This window comes from Terrapene carolina, unplaced genomic scaffold, assembly GCF_002925995.2.
Source record: "Terrapene carolina triunguis isolate 2854851 unplaced genomic scaffold, T_m_triunguis-2.0 Scaffold247, whole genome shotgun sequence".
Lineage (NCBI taxonomy): Eukaryota > Metazoa > Chordata > Testudines > Emydidae > Terrapene > Terrapene triunguis.
Genome location: NW_020664598.1, coordinates 17,173,357 through 17,191,991, shown reverse-complemented (window position 1 = coordinate 17,191,991; position 18,635 = coordinate 17,173,357). Strand labels below are relative to the sequence as shown.

The 18,635-nt window shown below is 43.9% G+C and overlaps 1 protein-coding gene across 1 annotated transcript; it reads left to right on the top strand.

Annotated features, from left to right (window-relative positions):
* Positions 1–773: 773 nt before the first annotated feature.
* ETFBKMT (electron transfer flavoprotein subunit beta lysine methyltransferase) lies at positions 774–17,578 on the top strand. Its single transcript, XM_026657524.1, has 4 exons — positions 774–918; positions 6,454–6,907; positions 12,903–13,033; positions 16,223–17,578. The coding sequence occupies exons 1-4, from the start codon at positions 810–812 to the stop codon at positions 16,564–16,566; spliced, it is 1,038 nt and encodes a 345-aa protein (XP_026513309.1). The 5' UTR covers positions 774–809; the 3' UTR covers positions 16,567–17,578.
* Positions 17,579–18,635: the final 1,057 nt, after the last annotated feature.

Below are 18,635 nucleotides of genomic sequence, written 5' to 3'. Positions count from 1 at the left end.
TTTTACTTCCTAGAAGCCAATATTCACATAGCAAAACAATCTCAAAATAATATGGTTTTCAGTTACCAAATTCTATCTTTGTTTTTATCTAACATCTTGAATTTCTTCCACATAACTGATAACTAATAGTTGATGGGTTTTCCCTACAGGAACATATCAACTATAAATTGGATCACACTAATTATTTTTGTTTCATTTTGTTCTTTACTTTCAAATGCAGAACTAAAAACCAATTAGAACACCAGTGTGGGAAATATGTGTTATCAGTTAGTATGAAGGGCCATGGAATTCTAAGAATTTCAGTCTCAAAAAACCAACAAAACATGGGCACCCCAGACATTGTGCTAGGGCATGAGAACCTGAAAATGAAACTGACTAGTTTATTTTCACTGTCCTGGCTGAGTGAAACACAAAGACTGAACAATCAGTGTAAGGAGTGAAAAGTAAATTAGACTGCAAGGATTGTTTCTGATTTTGTAATCTGAGTTGCTCTCTTTCACATAAGGAAGAACATTTGGCTTTTTAAAAAAACATGTTTTAGCCAGACTATTCCTATATATAATCCCAGTCTAACCTCACCAAGAATCACAGAAGTTTAGAGATGGCAAGAGGCCTGTCTGAGCTGTCTTCCTGCCATCGCCTTTACACTGGCATCTCAAAGCAAATCCAGCAGCAGTTCTACTATATCAAACATTGCCCCCTTTAAGGGATGTAAAGGAAAAAGCATGCACGTGGCTTCCAGAGCAGAGCACGAGCCTGATGATCTCATCGTGCTGGTGCACGTGAAACAGGAAACAGAAGCCAGGCAAATGCCATTTGCTATCTACAGCAACAACACAAATTGCAAAAAAATAACGGAGAAGGACAAATTCACTGTGCAGACAGACTCCAGGTTAAGCTGTCACAGTACTAAACAAGGTAGGTTTTTTAAAAAAAGATTAAAAGTTAAAATCTTTTCTGCACTAGCATTAGCAGCACTTTCCTATCAAAGACTGCTTTTACTAGCTCAGTCACTGCTCCCCTGGCCAACGAAGGCAGGGATGGAACTGTTAGAACATTGTACAAAGCTATGCTGAGCAGCCGGCTGAAGCCAGGAGTTTTTGAAGAGAGGCACATAGTCAGTGATGCAGACCTGGCAAGTCTCACTCTTTTAGATTAATTTTAATGCAGTGTTAAGAATCCCTTATGTTTGGATTAATTTTATCCAAAGAACACAATTAATTTGCAATCTACAAAAAAAAGGTAGTGCCATACCTGCATTTGAGTCCTTCTATCCCTGGATGTATTTTTCCACTCACATTTCTTATTTTTAAAAACAGATTGTATCCTCTCCTGTTGCTGTAGGAAAAACCCATACAACTAGGAAAACTGACTAAACAAGGAAAGTCCTGAAACTGACCATAAAACAAAGTGCTATCAAATGCACTGTACAAACAAACTGAAATTCCCCTCCCCCCCCTTTGATAGATTCAAAGATATTAAAGACAGAAGTGACCATTAGATCATCTAGTGAGTCTGACCATCTGTACAACACAGACCACAGAATTTCCCATAGTTCTGTAATGTCTCTCAGCTTCATAGATTCATAGAGTTTAGAGCCAGAAGGGACCATACGGTCATGTTGTCTGACCTCCAGTATATGAGCCATTAACTTTCACCCAGTTACCCTTATCCTGAGCCCAGTAACTTGTCTGACTAAAGCTTAAGTTGTGTTTGACTAAAGAATATCTTCCAAAAGGGCATCCTGTCTTGGTCTGAAGACATCAAGAGATGGAGGATACACCACTTCCCTTGGTAGTTAGTTCCAGTGGTTAATCACACACACTATTAAAAATATGTGTCTAATTTCTCATTTGAATCTGCCTGGCTTCAGCTTCCAGCCATTGGTTCGTGTTATGTCTTTCTCCTCTTGATTTGGTACCTGGTATTTTCTCTCCAGGAAGATACTTACACACTGTAATCAACTCACTTCTCAATCATCTTTTTGATATTCTTACCTGATTGGGTTATTTAAGTCTCTAGCCCCCAAATCATTTTTGCAGCTCTTTTCAGAATCTTCTTCAATTTTGTTACCTTCTTTTTTAAATGTGAACACTGGACATGTACACAGTGTGTCTCACTTATGCTGTATACCGGGGTGGGCAAACTACGGCCCATCCTGCCTGGCCCCTGAGCTCCTTGCCCGGGAGGCTTGCCCCGGCCCCTCCCCTGCTGTCCCTCCTCTCCCGCAGCCTCAGCTCACTTGCTCCACCGCCAGCGCAATGCTCTGGGCAGTAGGGCTGTGACTCCTGGGGCAACGCAGCTGCAGAGCCCGGCCTGACACCGTCTCTGTGCTGCATGTCGGCGCGGCTGTAGTGCCGCCAGCCACCGATGCTCCAGGCAGCGTGGTAAGGGGGCAGGGAGCAGGGCGGGAGGGGTTGGATAGAGGGCAGGGGAGTTTGGGGTGGTGGTCAGGGACATGGATAGGGGTTGGGGTGAATAGGGGGTTGAATGGGGGTAGGGATCCCCAGGGGGCAGTCAGGAAGGAGGGGGGTTTGGATGGGGTGGCAAGGGGCAGTCAGGGGCAGGGGTTCCGGGGGCAGTCAGGAATGAGAGGAGGGGTTGGATGTGGCGGGGGGGCGGTCCTGGGATGGTCAGGGGATAGGGAGGGGGTGTGTGGATGGGGCAGGGGTCCCGGGGGGGCCGTCAGGGAACGGGGGGATTGGATGGGGCAGGAGGCCTGGGGGGGGGGCAGATAGGAGGTGGGGTCCAGGCCACGACCCTCTCCCCTAACCGGCCCTCCATACAATTTCCGAAACCCGATGTGGCCCTTGGGCCAAAAAGTTCGCCCGCCCCTGCTGTATACAGAAGTAAAATCACTTTCCTACTTCTCACTACTTCCTTGTCTATACTGAGGTAAAGTTACCTCCCTAGATCTCAGTACTGGTCAGTGTTGCCAACTCCCATGATTTTGTCATGGGTCTCATGATAGTAATTGTTTTTCTTAAAGCCCCAGCTCCTGGGTTCAAGTGGATATATGATGATTTCAGCCTTCATTCTTAAAGAAAAAGGACGTTTCTAGCCCTCGTGGCTATGGAGAAAGCTTCAAAATGTGACCTCAGTGCACTGCATCCTAAAGGCTCAAAAAACAGAAGGCAAATAAAAAGAACATCAAATCTATTATTGTTACATAATCTCATTATTTTAAAGCCAATCACATGATTTTTGGTGAGCCTGACTTATGATATTGGACCATTTGGGGTTGGCAATGCTGGTACTCCCCTATGTATACATCCGAGGAGTGAATTAGCTATTTTTGCCATAGCTTCTCATTCATGTTCGGTGGCTTGTCCACTACTATCCCATAATAATCCTTTTCAGCGTTACTGCTTTCCAGGACAAGGTCCCCCATTCTGTAGCATCACCTGCATTCCTTGTTCCTAGATATATAACTTTGCATTTGACTGTATTAAAGCATATTTTGTTTGAATGGGCCCAGGTTATCAAGTGATCCAGATGGCTCTGTATAATTGTCCTGTTGTCATCATTTAGCACTCCACTAATTTTTGTGTCATCTGCAAATTTTATCAGCAGTGATTTTATATTTAATTCCAGTCTGGCTGCTCTCCCAAAAAAGGGAACACAGAAGCTTATATAGAGCAAAACCACATTTAGTTACACATACTTCCTTATTAATATTTTCCCTTGTTAGAAATACAGCAAAACAAGCTTTTCCTGTTATTCATAGGTTGTTCTTTTGCGGTTAATGGCTTTCCTAACACATTAGATTGTTAGTTACATTAAGCAAGATTGGCCGTTGCAATTGTGTTTAGGCCTACTTAATTTTCCTTTACACTGGCCTATAGTTACCCAGGTCATCCCACTTGTAATAATATTAGCTGTAACTTGCAATACTGTGTGTATAACATATTTTAGGAGTGTGATTTTTAAGTTAACAATGTGCCTTTAATGCAGGGGTTCTCAAACTGGGGGTCGGGACCCCTCAGGGAGTCGCGAGGTTATTATATGTGGGGTTGCGCGCTGTCAGCCTCCACCCCAAGCCCCGCTTTGCCTCCAGCATTTATAATAGTGTTAAATATACAAAAAAGTGTTTTTTAATTTATGACGGGGGTTGCACTCAGAGGCTTGCTATGTGAAAGGGGTCACCAGTACAAAAGTTTGAGAACCACTGCTTTAATGATTAAACTTTTGGCCTGTGTTACACTGATAGTTTTAAAACGAAGAGATTTTAAATGTCTCGCTCATTCAGATTGTTCCCACAGTTTGACAGCCCACTCAGTGCAGGATTTTAAGCAACATTTACATCAAAATCTACAGGAGATTCAATAATAGAGCTCTTCTTGAATGAAAAAAATTAGAGGAAAGAGAGACTTTATATTTCCATCAACTTCAAAGGCAGCAAAAATTTTCAGCAGAGGTGTGAGCTAAGTGATAACAGCTTAGTCATTGCTCGTTAGTGTCCGGATTTGATTTTGACCAGAGGTTAAAAAAGCTTAAGGCATGCCTTAGGATGCACTAGGGGCCCAGTCCTGCACTCCAGTGGCACCCCTTGGCTCAGTTAGTGTTCTGGGTGCACAAAAAATGCATAATCCTGCCCTACGTGTACATTTTGGGTCAATTAATGCCTATTCCATGCCTGCCAGGGACTTCCTCTACATTGGGGAAATTCCATAGGGGACAGTAAGGCAGCTTTTTGGCCACTTTTTGCTGGCAGAGATGGTGTAAGGTGGTTGTGGGGCATCAATGAATTGGGGCCACAGCCTCTTTGTTAGGGTCCGCCTCCCAATGAGTAGCTCATATCTGTCCCCCCCCAGGAGCAGTGTGAAATTGACTGGAGTCATGACAGTTTTGTTGCTGCCCACAGTGTTTTGATTGGCAGCAATGAAGCTGCCCAGTGTTGTTAATTGCACTCTGCTACTGCTTGGCAAAGCTATGAGTCTCCGCACAGGTGCTGAAGCCCTCCCTTTGCAGACCACACTACAGTGGTTTACATTCAGCTCACATATGGTTATCTCCACAACCCTACGGGTTGGAAGCTGCTCTTGTTTTAGTGAAAGCTTAAAGTCCCCAGAAATTGATGGTTTAATGCCCCCCCCCCACTTGCCAGGGAATACTTCTTACTCACCCCGGAGAGTAGATTAGTTAAGTACTGCACTATAAATATCTTAAAGAAATTCAAAGCAGCCATTGGACCTTTAATTAGCATTTCTATAGCCACTTTAAAGTTCACGCCACATATAACAACAACGTGGGCTCTCTGCTATGCCTGTGCATAATTGCTTAGATTAAACATTCATTGGAAAGTGTGAACATCCTGCTGTTGTGTTTATCTGTGGGGAGCAGGGAGGCAGACGCTAAAAAATGTGTGCATTTAATCTTCAAATCTGTCAATTCAACTACTGGCATTGTATGTCCTTGGAAGTGTTTGAGACACTTCCCCATATGCAGTTCCCTGACTTGTTGACTTTAATGGCTCATTCCCTTGAAGACGACCACCACTGTCCTGGATTTTATTTTAAGTATCCAAAGGCACTGTAGAGCACAATTAAAAGTAATACCCTTCCCCAAACCTTTTCAGGCAAAGGTGCCATTTAATGTTCACCCTCTGTGTCATCCTCCGCTTCCTCTTTGCTTCTCTCCTTCCCAATGGAAATACCTGCTGCAGAATGTGAGATTAGTAGCCGAGCCTTAGACCAGGTCTATGCTAAGAGCACACGGCAAGTATAGCTACTCTAGCATACTATACTGGACACAGCTCCCCCCACTTGCACCCTCCAAGTAAAATAAGCTATGCTGGCAAAACCACAGTTTTATTGGTATAACTGCAGCTACACTTTTGCTGGCACGGCTGTGTCGGTCAGAGATTATACTGTCACACCCCTGCCTGATGTAGCTATGCCAGTAAAAGTTTGTAGCATAGACCTGGCCTTAGATTTAGACACACAACTCACATGCCTGTACCAGTTGCCATCCAAGGTCTAAAGTTGAAATTAGAAATCAAATCCATCTAAACGGCAAGCCCAGCAGTAACAGTATGTGGTGTAATTTATGCACAGTGCGTGTTTATGTTTCCTTAGGGCCACAACTTAGTCCCACTGAAGTCAATAAGAGTTTTGCCATGGACTTTAGTGGAGCCATGGTTTGGCCCATTGGGTGACTTTATCTCCTCCTGCCATAACAGAACTAGAGTAATGAGCTGTCACATGAACTGTTGCTTCCCAACCAAAAAAACCACCCCTTCCCCACCTCACTATCCTCCAAGTTTCTCCATCCCAGTGTAGGATTTGCCTTTTCTGGAACTACATTGTAGACCTGTGGAAATATGAGCCTGACAAACTTGAGACCTTTCATCAACATACAGCAACTCCCATCCAGCTGCCTTCTCTTACAGCATTGATGGTTGTTAACCCTGAACTAGATATTTTATCATTAATATGTTGCTCTTGCTTTCAGGAATTGCCATCCATTGCTACAAAACGAAACCGCTTCTGAGTTGGTTTCAAACACGTCTCCCCACACACAAGATAAACCTTCGCTGTGCAGCTGGTTTGAATTCAGATCAGGAAGGATTTTACCAAAGGGGAGGCATGGTGTTCTGCCACTTGAAGTTGTTTATAGGCTTTGGCAGTAGGGATGTCCTCACAAAAGCTTCAAGGAGCAGTAACAGAAGCACCTCTTTGATATGGAGATGCTGCTATCACAGGACTCCAGGAAGCTTCCTGGATCCTGAAATGAGAGCGTTTCTGGAGGAGAACACTGAAGTCAGTAGCAGCGGGCACCTCACACCAGAGATACGACTGCGACTTCTGACACCTCGCTGCAGATTCTGGCAGGAAAGAGCTGACTTGTGGCCCTATGGCGACCCCTTCTGGGCAATCTACTGGCCAGGAGGCCAAGCCCTGTCCAGGTACAGTGCACAGTGATCACTAGAGTAAATATGTACTATCACCCCCACCTGCATAGAATACCAGATTTGCTTGTGATAGGACTGCTCTTTAGTGGCTGCAGCCAAAGCAGTATATAAGCCCTAGTACAACTACATCGAACACAGATTCTCCTTTAGCTCAAGTGATAGAAGCCTATGGTTTTGGAATAGAAGGTCCCAAGTACTATCTCTGCTAATGACTATGAAGTCTATGCAGCTGCTGTATGTAGAATAACTGTTGGCTGTTAAATCTGTTGACTTCAATGGAGTAGAGTGTGTTTACACCAGGGCTGAATTTGGATGCGTGGGAAAGTTTTGCATTTTCCACAAAAATATTGCAGGGTATTTAATCACATCATTTAGTGTCACTTCAAGAGGGAAATACTTAGTTCACAGTAACTCAGGGTTATTCCAGGAGGAGACAAACATACTCATGGATGCACATCGGTGTCCACTGAAAAAGGTAGAATTCTGCTGGTGCAACCTTTTGTGTAGACAAGGCCTAACCTATATCCAGATTGGTTCTAAAATCCTAAAAAAGGGGGTGGAGATGTACATAGACAGGATTCTTTTATATTTATCTGACAGTGTTGCACTCGTTTACAAACTGTGCCATATTTTGTTTCTGACAGTATGCTGTCAAAATGCAGATGCTGTCTCTGATTCCCGGGGCTGTTGATGTTCTTACATCACCCAGAAGTATCTTCTCATACCTAATAGCATAAAAAGTCATGAGTCATTACTGCAAACAGCCAACCTTCAGCCATCTCCCATTGAGTTAAAAGGGAAAGGTTTGATTTGGGGTTGGCTTGGGGTTTTAATATTTTAAATTTTTATCATTTTATTTATTTTTGTCTGCAAGAAAGCAAAAATCAGAGGCTTTTTTAAGTTGGAAAAATCAGAGTCTCACAGCTAAATTATGAGATTGATTAAACTGACATTCAACACAATTAAAGTGCTGCTAAGAACAGTAAGTCAATTAGGTACTGTAGTTAATCTCATCTCCATGTTTTGTTATCAAATGGTGCCTTTTCCAACTAACCATTCGGTTAGCAACATTAGTTAATTCTCTGGCATTTCACCAGCTGATTTAACAACTATTTGCTGTTTTGCTGACTTGAGAACTTCAGTAATTAATTGCATAATCTGAAAAAGTGAAAAATGGATGGTGCATACGGGAAAAAAATGCTCTTTCCACAATTACTGTTTTCCACAACATCTAAGCTCTTTTATGACAAAGTTTCAGAGTACCCTTCGTAATGTAACCTGAGATACCTTATTAACCTAGCCTTGCAGACAACTGTCTCCAGCACTAAGGCAATCTATTTCCATGCTGGGCTAGCATTTAGGCCCCAACTGTTTTCTGAACTTCTGAAGCGAACATCAATATTACAGCCAATCTGAGAAACACTGAGTTGGAATCAAGGTACTTAAAAATATTCTGGGCACAATCACCCTCTCTACTTGCATTACTTCAGAGCCAAGCAGGGTTCTGCTGTATGCTCCTCCTTTTCTATGAAGCCCTTCCATATATAAGTTATGGGTTCATCAGAGAGAGCAAGGCTGCCATAGGGGAAAGGGTGCCAGCAGGGCTGGATTAAGGTTAGGAGGGGCTTCCCTCCTATTAGCCTAAGTATGAATTGCATATTGCAAAAACAATTATGAAGTCAGCAAACATTTATCTACATATGTATTTACATATTATTTATTTATGTAAAATTAACAAGTTTATTCTACTCTCACGACACTCAATTCTTCAAACAAACAATCCCCCCCCCCCAGCTTTAGCTGTGGCAAAGTCATGAATGATGTCATCGTAATTCAAAGACCTGACGATTTCAGTCTCAGTGTTCAAGAGGGACAAAGCACTGAGATGCTCTTGAGTCATGGTGGATCGGAGGACATTTTTGACCCTGGTTAGAAGACAGAAGGAACATTCTTCACTACAGTTAGTGATCATTAGTGACACATATAGCCGTAATGCATTTTCAACATTTAGGAAACATTCTATCATATTGGATTCAGTGACAACTCGGTACATCCAAATAGACTTGCTTTCATCATCTTTTCTCTCTATATCTGAGAGTGATGCAAATTCAACAAATTGAAGAAATTCTTTAGTAAAATCTACGGGGAGATCGTCTGGGTACTTTTGACACAGACGTTTGATACCTTCACTGACTTCGGAACTTGAAATGTTAGGCAAAAAAAATTGTCAGTACACTAAAGTTTTTGTCAATATTTTCGTAAACCTCGAGCTGATGTTCTAGTGCACTCTTCAGTTTGTCGATGATTGTGATGAAGGTATTGGCTCTGAAGGCCTCCTTGTCGCTGAATGAGTGGGCAGTTGCATCGTCGTATGTCTTCTGTCTTTTGCGGCATTTGGCTGAATTATACTCATGGTTAGCAGTCCTTGCAGCCCCCTAAATTTCATACTCATTAAAACTATCCCGCATTTGTTGAAGAACAGTTCCAAGATTCCTCATTAGGCTTACAGAAGTGGAAAGGTCAATTTGAGCACTTTGCAAGCTTAGACTGCACCTGCTGAATGGCTGAAGTATATCATTCCAGACCTCACGCAAAATACTAGTTTCCAAAGTGAGCACTGCATCACTCAGGATGTTTGCATCTTTTCTTGTTGCTGATTTTTGAGATTCATCATCCTTGACGCTCTCTAGCACTTCAAGGATGTTAGGGTTTCCCAAAACAACTGCATTCACAGCTTCAGCGTTGGCACTCCACCGTGTCCCTGAGCGTGATTTGGACACTGGGCATCCCTTTGGTAGTGAATCTCTACGAATCATCCAACGACTGGTTGATGCAGAGAAAAAAATTGTACAATTCTTGGACAAATCCAAAAAAGAAACTACTTCAACACAACAATCCATGGCAGACTGGCCAACAAGGCTGAGTTGGTGAGCAGCACATGGTATGTAATCAACAAAAGCATTGTGCTCTTTTATCTTTGCCTGCATCCCTAAATATTTGCCACTTATATTACTTGCATTGTCATAGCTTTGGCCACGACAAATGCTGATGTCAATCCCATTTTCAGTGAGGAAATTGACTAGGTATGAGCAAGTTTCTCCCCTGTGTGGCTGGTGATGTTTACGAAGGTCATGAAAAGCTCAACTGGTCCGCTGGGTAGCACATAACGCAAGATGACAGTCAGGTGATCTACATGTGACATATCTGGTGTTGAGTTGACAGACACTGAAAAATATCCCACATCTTTGATCTCATCTACAATAGCTGATAGAATCTTCTTTGCCAGCAGTGCTATGAATTCATCACAAAGTCTTTGATAGATATGATGCAGGGTCTTTTCCACAATTTGCGTTTTCATTGATGTGCTGAACTAAGAAAGGGTTGAACTTAGCAATTAGCTCTAGAACACCAAGGTAATTGCCATTGTGTTTCAATCCAGCAGTCTCATCTGAGCCATGGAATGGCAGACCACTCTCAGCAAGAAAAACTAGGTTTCAATTATGCATCTGAGAATGTTCTTCCAATAAGCATGAGCTTCCAAAAACTGGTTTTCCATTTGGGTATCAATTCTGCCACTAACTTTCTTTCGGGCACGGTAGCTGCTGACAATGTATGCTGCTCACTCATTGCATGATTGGTAATGTATGCAGTATTCTTCCAACCACTGAAGCCTTTGCAGAACATTCCCCACCTTTTGGTGTCAGAAAACAGGTGGCAATAAAAACATTACACTTTCTTCTTAGAAGGCGAATAGATGAGCCATTGTCGCTCGCCAATCTGTTCGTTAGGCTTCACATATTCAAACGTTGATTTGGTCAGATAAACTGAGAGTACACCAATGAGAATCGTTGTCAGTGACAAGTCAGTATCTAGATTCTGGCATGTCTGTGAGCCCTTCTCAGTCCAATATGCAATGAGATCTTGAGAAGTCATGTCCCACGCACCTGGATGGTTGGAGAAGGATATTTTTGTATTAGGTTTCAGAGTACCTGCCGTGTTAGTCTGTATCCACAAAAAGAACTGGAGTACTTGTGGCACCTTAGAGACTAACATTTATTTAAGCATATTTGTAGCCACGAAAGCTTATGCTCAAATAAATTTGTTAGTCTCTAAGCTGCCACAAGTACTCCTGTTATTTTTGTATTACTATCACTGGGAAAGTCTTGAGAGGAGTGGGGTGAGACTGCAGCTAGAGAAGTCACAGGAGGCTGCTCCTTTTCATCAAGCGCAGGCCCAGCAGGTTCACTTGGACTGGTAATCGCCTGGACTTCCTCACCACCAGACTTAGTAGGAGGAAAAAACAGTAGTAGTGAAGGAATACCTTTCAGTACTACATCTTGTCTTTGCCGTCTTTCTTTGCCCTTCTTCAATTTCTGCCATCCTCCTTTCTTCGGCATGGTTTCTATTGTCCAGTGTAGGCCTACTGTGTACAAAGTTCAATATTGCTTGGGCCCACAAACAATTACTTAGCCCACAAAGACAAAATCACAACCACCATAAATTGAATTCACAATCTTGATAGATCAATTTGTACAGAGCAATATCGAATGAGAAAAAATTTCTGATGGCCCCGCTACCGTCGCTCAGCTGTTACTTCAATATGGAATGGAGGGCCTAAAAATTAGGGCCTAAAGTAGGGCCTAAGGCTATAGCCTTCTTAGCCTATGGATTAATCCGGCCTGGGGTGCCAGGCAATCAGGGCCAGCGCGTCCACTAGGCGACCCTAGGTAGTTGCCTAGGGTGGCAGGATTTGGGGGGGAGGGGCGGCATTTTGCCGCCCTTGGTGGAAATTCGGCATCGGGGGGGTCCTTCCACTCCGGATCTTCGGCAGAAATTCGGCAGCAGATCCTTCACTCACTCCGGGACCCACCGCTGAAGTGCCCCAAAGACGCGGAGCGGAAGGACCCCCGCCGCCGAAGACCCCAGGCCCCCTGAATGCTCAGAGGAGGAGCGCTGCCACCTAGGGCGGCAAAAACCCTGGCACCGCTCCTGTAGGCAATAGTGCTACTGGGCCACTATAATATAAATTCCATTGCCCTTTTTGTTGGTGCCCTCTGATCTACAGAATATCCCTGTGGATCTCAGAACATCTGCACATTAGGAGGGTCATGCTGCCTGCCCATTGTATGGAATAAGGGAAGGATGGTTGGTAAACCCCATCCCCATGGCAGATTAGTGTGAAGAAACCTATGGGGAAGATTCTCACCTGGTGTATATTGTCATAGATCCTATGAAACTAGGACAACTTTCATCCCACCCCCCCACATAGGGGAGAAAATTATGCACTGTATTTAATAATAATACCTGGCTCTTATATAGTCTTTAGGCTTTTCCTCCTCAGTTCTAGGTTAGAGGTATTTCTTTGTTTGCTGATTCTTCACAGCAGGATGGTTCTGGCTGTCATGGTGCCTAGCATAATCTCACATTCATTGTTAGTCAGTCTTATTTTTCCAGTCACTCCTGTGTAGTATTTCAGTGGAATATGAGCATGTGGCTCTTAAAAACCAGAAAAGGAGCTCTTGTTGCAAGTTGTCAGATAAATCATGTGGCAAGACTTGAGTGAGCGAGTTGCTTTGCAGTTATAGAACTTGCATCTCTCAGAGGTTGAGTGCTGCATCAAACTATCCAGACATTGCTGTTAAAACGTTCATATTTGTACTGATCGTTGTAACTGTAATTTCACTACTATCAGCTACGGTTGTTCCATTTCCTGCTTTTAGTGTCAAACTTCCTAGCCACCATCCAGTTTTAACCCATTCATTCCATGTTTTAAACTGAGAGAATGATCTGATTGATTGAAACGAAGGATGTAGCTTGTTGCTATTATCTGACTGCGTGCACCCTCTGGTGGTTTTTGGTATTAGCACAGACATGCTGGTTTGCATGAGAGACTGTGTGCAAGGGTATACATGGAATATCTTCTGAATTAATGTCATGTATCATTACATCTATGAAGTGGACTCTCACACAGTTTTCATTTTATACTCAGGTATATCTTAGATAACCCGGATGCTGTCAGAATGGGATCAGTACTAGATCTCGGAAGTGGATGTGGAGCAACAGCAATCGCTGCTGTGATGAGCGGTGCATCCCAGGTCCATGCTAATGACATCGACCCCAGTAAGACACTTCTTTCCAAGCCCTGCAAAAGGCCATTTTTCAAGCACATTTGAGGAGTCGCATTTCTTTCAGTTGTTTGGAGAAATTCATGGTTTCAAATAAAATTAGAAGGAAGCAAAAAAGTTACACAGGTCCTGCCCAGTGCTTCAGTTAACAGTACTATCAGCAGAGCTGTCCCTAGGGGACGGCGAATGGGGGCGACTGCTCCGGGCCCCACGCTTTGGGGGGCCCCGCGGGTTGGTGTGATTGGCTGTCGCCACATAGGCGGCAGATGAACTGCCTCCCCCAGCCCCGCCCCTTCCACCCGAGTGAGAGCGCGCCGGGAGGGGGAGAGCGCGTGGTGGTGCCACAGCCTCCCCAGCCCCGGGAAGGTGGGGCCCTGGGGGGATGGAGTGCAGGGGGGGCCACGCCTTGCTGTTTGGGGAGGCACCACCTCCCTCAGCCTCCCCTACCTGCCCTCAGTGCGGTCGGTCCCGAAAGTGATGTCACTTCCGCCCCGGGCCCCGCACCCACATAGGAAAGGCCCTGACTATCAGTCTAGCACCTTTGGCAAAAATTAAGGACTAGATTCTGTCTTTCTTACTCATGTGACTAAGGCCATGTCTACACTACAGAGCTTACAGCGGCACAGCTGTACCGATGCAGCTGTGCCACCGTAAGATCTCTCATGTAGAGCTCTATGCTGAGAGCTCTTCCCTCAGCATCATTAAATCACCTCCAATGAGCGGTGATAGCGTCTCCCGCCGACCGAGCGCTGTGCACACGACCACTCATGCCAGCATAATTTATGTCATTCAAGGGGGTGGAATATTCACACTCCTGAGCGACATAAGTTTTGCCGACATAAGTGGTAGTGTAGACATGGCCTAAGTAGTACCTCACTCTGTGATCATGCCCATTGAAATGAATGGGAGAGAACATTTCCTAATGTACTGTCCCTAGCAAGATGTCTTCCTGTTTTGGAAGACTCTCCAGGGGAAGTGGGTCGTTTAGTCTCTATGCTGAATCAGGCCTTGACCTCTTTGCCAAGCCTGCCAATTTTAGTGGTGCTTTTTGTGTTGTGGGCACCAAGTCACTAGGAACTGGACTGCAGTGGAAGCCTGTGTAGTGATAGATCATAGGATTGGTAGGAGAACTTGGTTCCATTTCCAGCAGTAGCATGACTTGCGTATTGACCTTGGGCAAGTCACTTAACTACTGTGTCTCAGTTTCCCCGGATGTAAAAATGGAGATAATATTTATCAGAGTGGTGCCATGAGGCTTAATGTTTGTAAAGCTCTTGGAGTTCTCTGGCCAAAAGTGCACAGTAATTTTACACACGCATTTTTTCACAATGGACCGTGCTACCAACCATCTGTCATGGGATAACAAGTATAAGTAATTAACAGCCTGGATCACGTCAAAACTGGTGATGCCTTTAATGTCTTCTGCAGCATTACAACTTGATGCAAAACCGGCTCTGTGAATTTGCTCAAGGCCTCTTGTAACAATAAAAACGTCAGACTGAATATATTTTTTCAGATATCTCACAGTCACCTTCAAACTGACAGATACTTGGATGGTGATTTCTTTTATAAAGATGCCAAAAATCCTCCCTGCCTGCCTCGTATACCTTGGCACGTCTCTGCTTCTATTTTCTGGCGATCTTGCCTAAATGTCTGCGTTCCCTTGGTAACTTGTGTATGCAGCTTTTTAACCACACCTTCCATGTAGCAGCAGTCCTGTATCTGAACTCAATATTGTGTAACACTCAGTATACACCATTGATTAGCGGCTAAATGACTTCACCTAGGTGGTCAGTCAACAGGTTAACTTGCATTTATGAACCTTTCTTTGTTGATACATTTTGGTAAAGAAATAGATCTATTCTCTCCAATTTCTATTGAAAACACAGTCTATTCGGTATTTATCTCTATACTATCTTAATCAAATATTTTCTGTATCTGTTTTGAAACAGCTTATCACCTCTAGGATGCGATAAGTCTCGTCCTTAACAATTTGTTCTTCATACTTAGGTCAAAGAAACCCAGACTCGATTTCTAAAGTATGTGCAAATAATCCAAGTTAATATTTGAAAGATGACTGTTGATTATGACTACTAAAGCGTTCCCCACACTCTTCAGTCTGCTAGATTACACTGCTTTGGACTGGTAACAAAAGAAAGTTCAATCATCAAGAAATTAAAGTTAAAGCAAGATTACACACACATACCCCTCTTCCCCCAAACACACACAACTTCTAGAGGAATTTAAAAAATAACACTTTTTACATAGGAAATGTAGAACTACATTTTTATACTTTAAGGCTTGATTTATTTTCAAAGTGATTGATTTTGAGTGTCTCAGTTTTGGGGTGCCCAATTTGAGACACCTTAAAGGACTGATCTGAGTACACATCCTCTGAAATTAGGCCCTGTTACCTTTGAGCATTTAGTTCCTGATTCCTAACTTTTATGCACTTTATCCATATTTCAGCACTTAAGTGAGTGACCTGATTTTCTAAGGGGTTGCACACCCACAATTTTGACAACTGGCCTGTGGTTTTAGTTGTCTTACTTAGGGAAGGAGACTAATGAGCTTTATTTTATGGATTTTATTTTTGAATAAACCACACTGATATCGTCTCCATCCCTGGGGTAACTCTGACTTCTGGGAAGTTACACCAAGAATGATTTGTCCCTTGTTTACATGTTTTAATAATTATTTTCTGATTATGTGGCTAACAGCAATTTACATGTTATTTTTACTTGTTTTCCCCTTAGCACCCTTTACATTTGATTTATTCTTATTAATTTACTTAACATTCTTTGTTGACTGGGGAGGAAGTATTGTCTAGTGAAAAAGGCACTGAACTGGGATTTGCAGTAGTGGGTTCAATTCTTGGCTCTGCCATAGATTTCCTGTGTGACTTTGGGCAAGTCACTTCATCTGCACTGTGCCTCAGTTCCAATCTGTAAAATGGGGATAATACCTAACAGGGATGGTATGAGAATCAAATCCATCAGTGATTGGGAGGTACTAAATTACTACCTTAATGAAGACTATATAGATACCTAATAGAATAACACTGATATTTAAGAGATTATCCAAACAAAGAATTTGTGAAAATATTAGAAGAGTTTACCACTACAGCTGGCATTTAAGTATAGAATTCTAAATCCCTTTTCATGTACTTTGTGCTTGTTCTCAGTTGCAGGAATGGCCATGGTATTAAATTGCGAGCTGAACAATGTGAACCCCTTTCCTATTCTAACTAAGAACATCATTGATACAGAGCTGGACAACTGGGACCTCATTGTTTTGGGGGATATGTTTTATGATGAACAACTTGCAAACAGTCTTCATCACTGGTTGAGGAAATGCATCAGGACTCATGGAACTAAAGTGCTAATTGGTGACCCTGGGAGGCCTCAGTTCTTAGGCCACCGCATTCACAGTCAATTACACAAAGTGGTAGAATATACACTTCCTGAATCCACTAGGCAAGAAAATAATGGATTAACCTCAAGCATTGTCTGGAGTTACCAGCCCTGACCTCTCCATTTCTCCAAAAGCTGCTAACACTGGATTTAGAAGAAGTGTGGTCTTTAAAAAAAGAAATGTGTGTTCTCTGTTTATAAAGTATGAAAATGGAACATTGGAAAATGGGGCAGATCCTCCGCTGGTGCAAACTGCTGTAATGCCACTGAAGTGCACACAGTTACAATTCACACCAGCTGAGAATCTGGTCCATAGTTTGGGAGAAGCCTTACAGGTAAATTCCACCCTCAGATGTGCAGATGCCCCCTGCCCTGCCCCATTGATGCCAATGGAAGTTAAGTGTGTGTGTTCAAAGGCTGAACAGGATGTAACCAAATAAAATATCAAGATAAACAGGGAAAGGATAATAGAAATTCAGTGTAGCGGCGTGCAGCTTAGTGGGTTACCACAGAATGTTCCTGTTCACTGCTGCACCAGTTGATAAGAATCTAGTTTTCAATGTCTGGTGAAGATAAGTGTGTTGAACTATCTGGCTGCTTCACAAATTTCCTTTGCTAATTATGAGGCTATTTTGTCCCACGAAGTGACAGTTTTATCCAGCAGCATGTGCCTGCAGTTCCTCTGGGGGATTTAAATCTCCTTCCTGTGTGTAATTCAGTTATGCATATCCAGGCGGATATAGCATTCTTGTGAGCTTTCTGACCCCTGCAACTAGGATGTATTCACCAGAATAAAAATAGCTTAGTCCTGTTGATGTACATGTACAAACAGTATGGCGCTAGCCCTTTTAAAACCAGTGCATCTGTGCTGCATCAAGTGGCCCATATTAGGCTTTAAAAGCAGCCACTTGGGCCTGAGACAGAGCGACACTAGGTAAGTCAGAGCTAAAAAAGCTGCAGGAAGCAGCAGGACTGCCAGAGTCCCCTGGGAGGAGAGACAGTGAAAGCCTGAGTAGTAAAGGGGAAAAGTCCCCTGGGGATTGTAGCCCAGGGTGAATTGAGGAATTGGGCTTGCTTGATTTGTTTAAGTTTGGTCAATAAAACTGTCTCAAAAGAGACTGAGTATGGCAGTGGATCCTAAACAAGCTGGGGAGAAGACTGGCCTAGTCACACATCTGTCTTCTGGATTGCGCTTGGGGTGAAAATAGAAAAATGGGAGCCAGGGCCGGCTCCAGGCACCAACTGAGCAAGCTGGTGCTTGGGGTGGCAGATTGTTCGAGGCGGCATTCCGCCCAATCCTAGGGCGGCACGGCCGCTTTTTTTTTTGTTCCGCTCCGGCCACCCTGTAGGGGGCGGCGGCGTGGAGAACCAGAGCGCCCTGCAGGGCAGTCCTCTTCCTTCCCTTCCCGCCGACCGGAGCGGAGCCCTCGCGGCAGGTGGCAGCGCAGCGGGAGGGGCTGCGTGGCAGCGCCCCCGCTGTAGCCCTAGCCGCCCCCCTCTCCCCCCCCCCTCCCCCCGCCGGCCCCCCCGCCCCTGCGCTCCGGCCGCGCCCCGGGTTTTTTTTGATTGGTTGGTTTTTTTTGTTTGGTTGGTTTTTTTTGCTTGCTTGGGGCGGCCAAAAAGCCAGAGCCGGCCCTGATGGGAGCATCATGTCTTGGGAGCTTTGGTATATTGTATTCCTCTTTTAAATGAACTTTCCCATTGACCTGTGGTAAAGTGGCTTTAGGCTGGACATCACTAAGACTTCTTCCTTGCATTAATCCCATCAAATGGGGTCTACTTTATGAGTCCTCTCCCTCTGAAGTGCTCTGTTCAGTGCCATATCCTGTATCTTACTGCATGGTATCCAGACTTCCTTTATGACAGCCACCACTTCTTCTTGGGTAGGCCTCTGTCTTTTTCTTTCAGTCTTGATCTTTTGGAGTCTCTCACCTATGTAGTTGTCACTGCTGCACTTTGCATGACCAAACCTACTGAGCCTGCAGCCCTCTCATTTTTTCATTTATGGATATTACTTTGAGCATGTCTCTCACATATATATTCCTCACATGGTCTTTCTTGCTTTCCCCACTCATCCTTCTCAACTAGGGTTACCATACGTCCGGATTTTGCCGGACATGTCCGGCTTTTTGGGACTCAAATCCCCGTCCGGGGGGAAATCCCAAAAAACCGGACATGTCCAGC

Coding starts and splice junctions, on each gene's coding strand:
- ETFBKMT (XM_026657524.1), top strand. CDS start 810: ATGCCATTTGCTATCTACAGCAACAACACAAATTGCAAAAAAATAACG. Junction 6,908..12,902: donor GGAGGCCAAGCCCTGTCCAG/GTACAGTGCACA, acceptor TTTTATACTCAG/GTATATCTTAGATAACCCGG. Junction 13,034..16,222: donor TGCTAATGACATCGACCCCA/GTAAGACACTTC, acceptor GCTTGTTCTCAG/TTGCAGGAATGGCCATGGTA.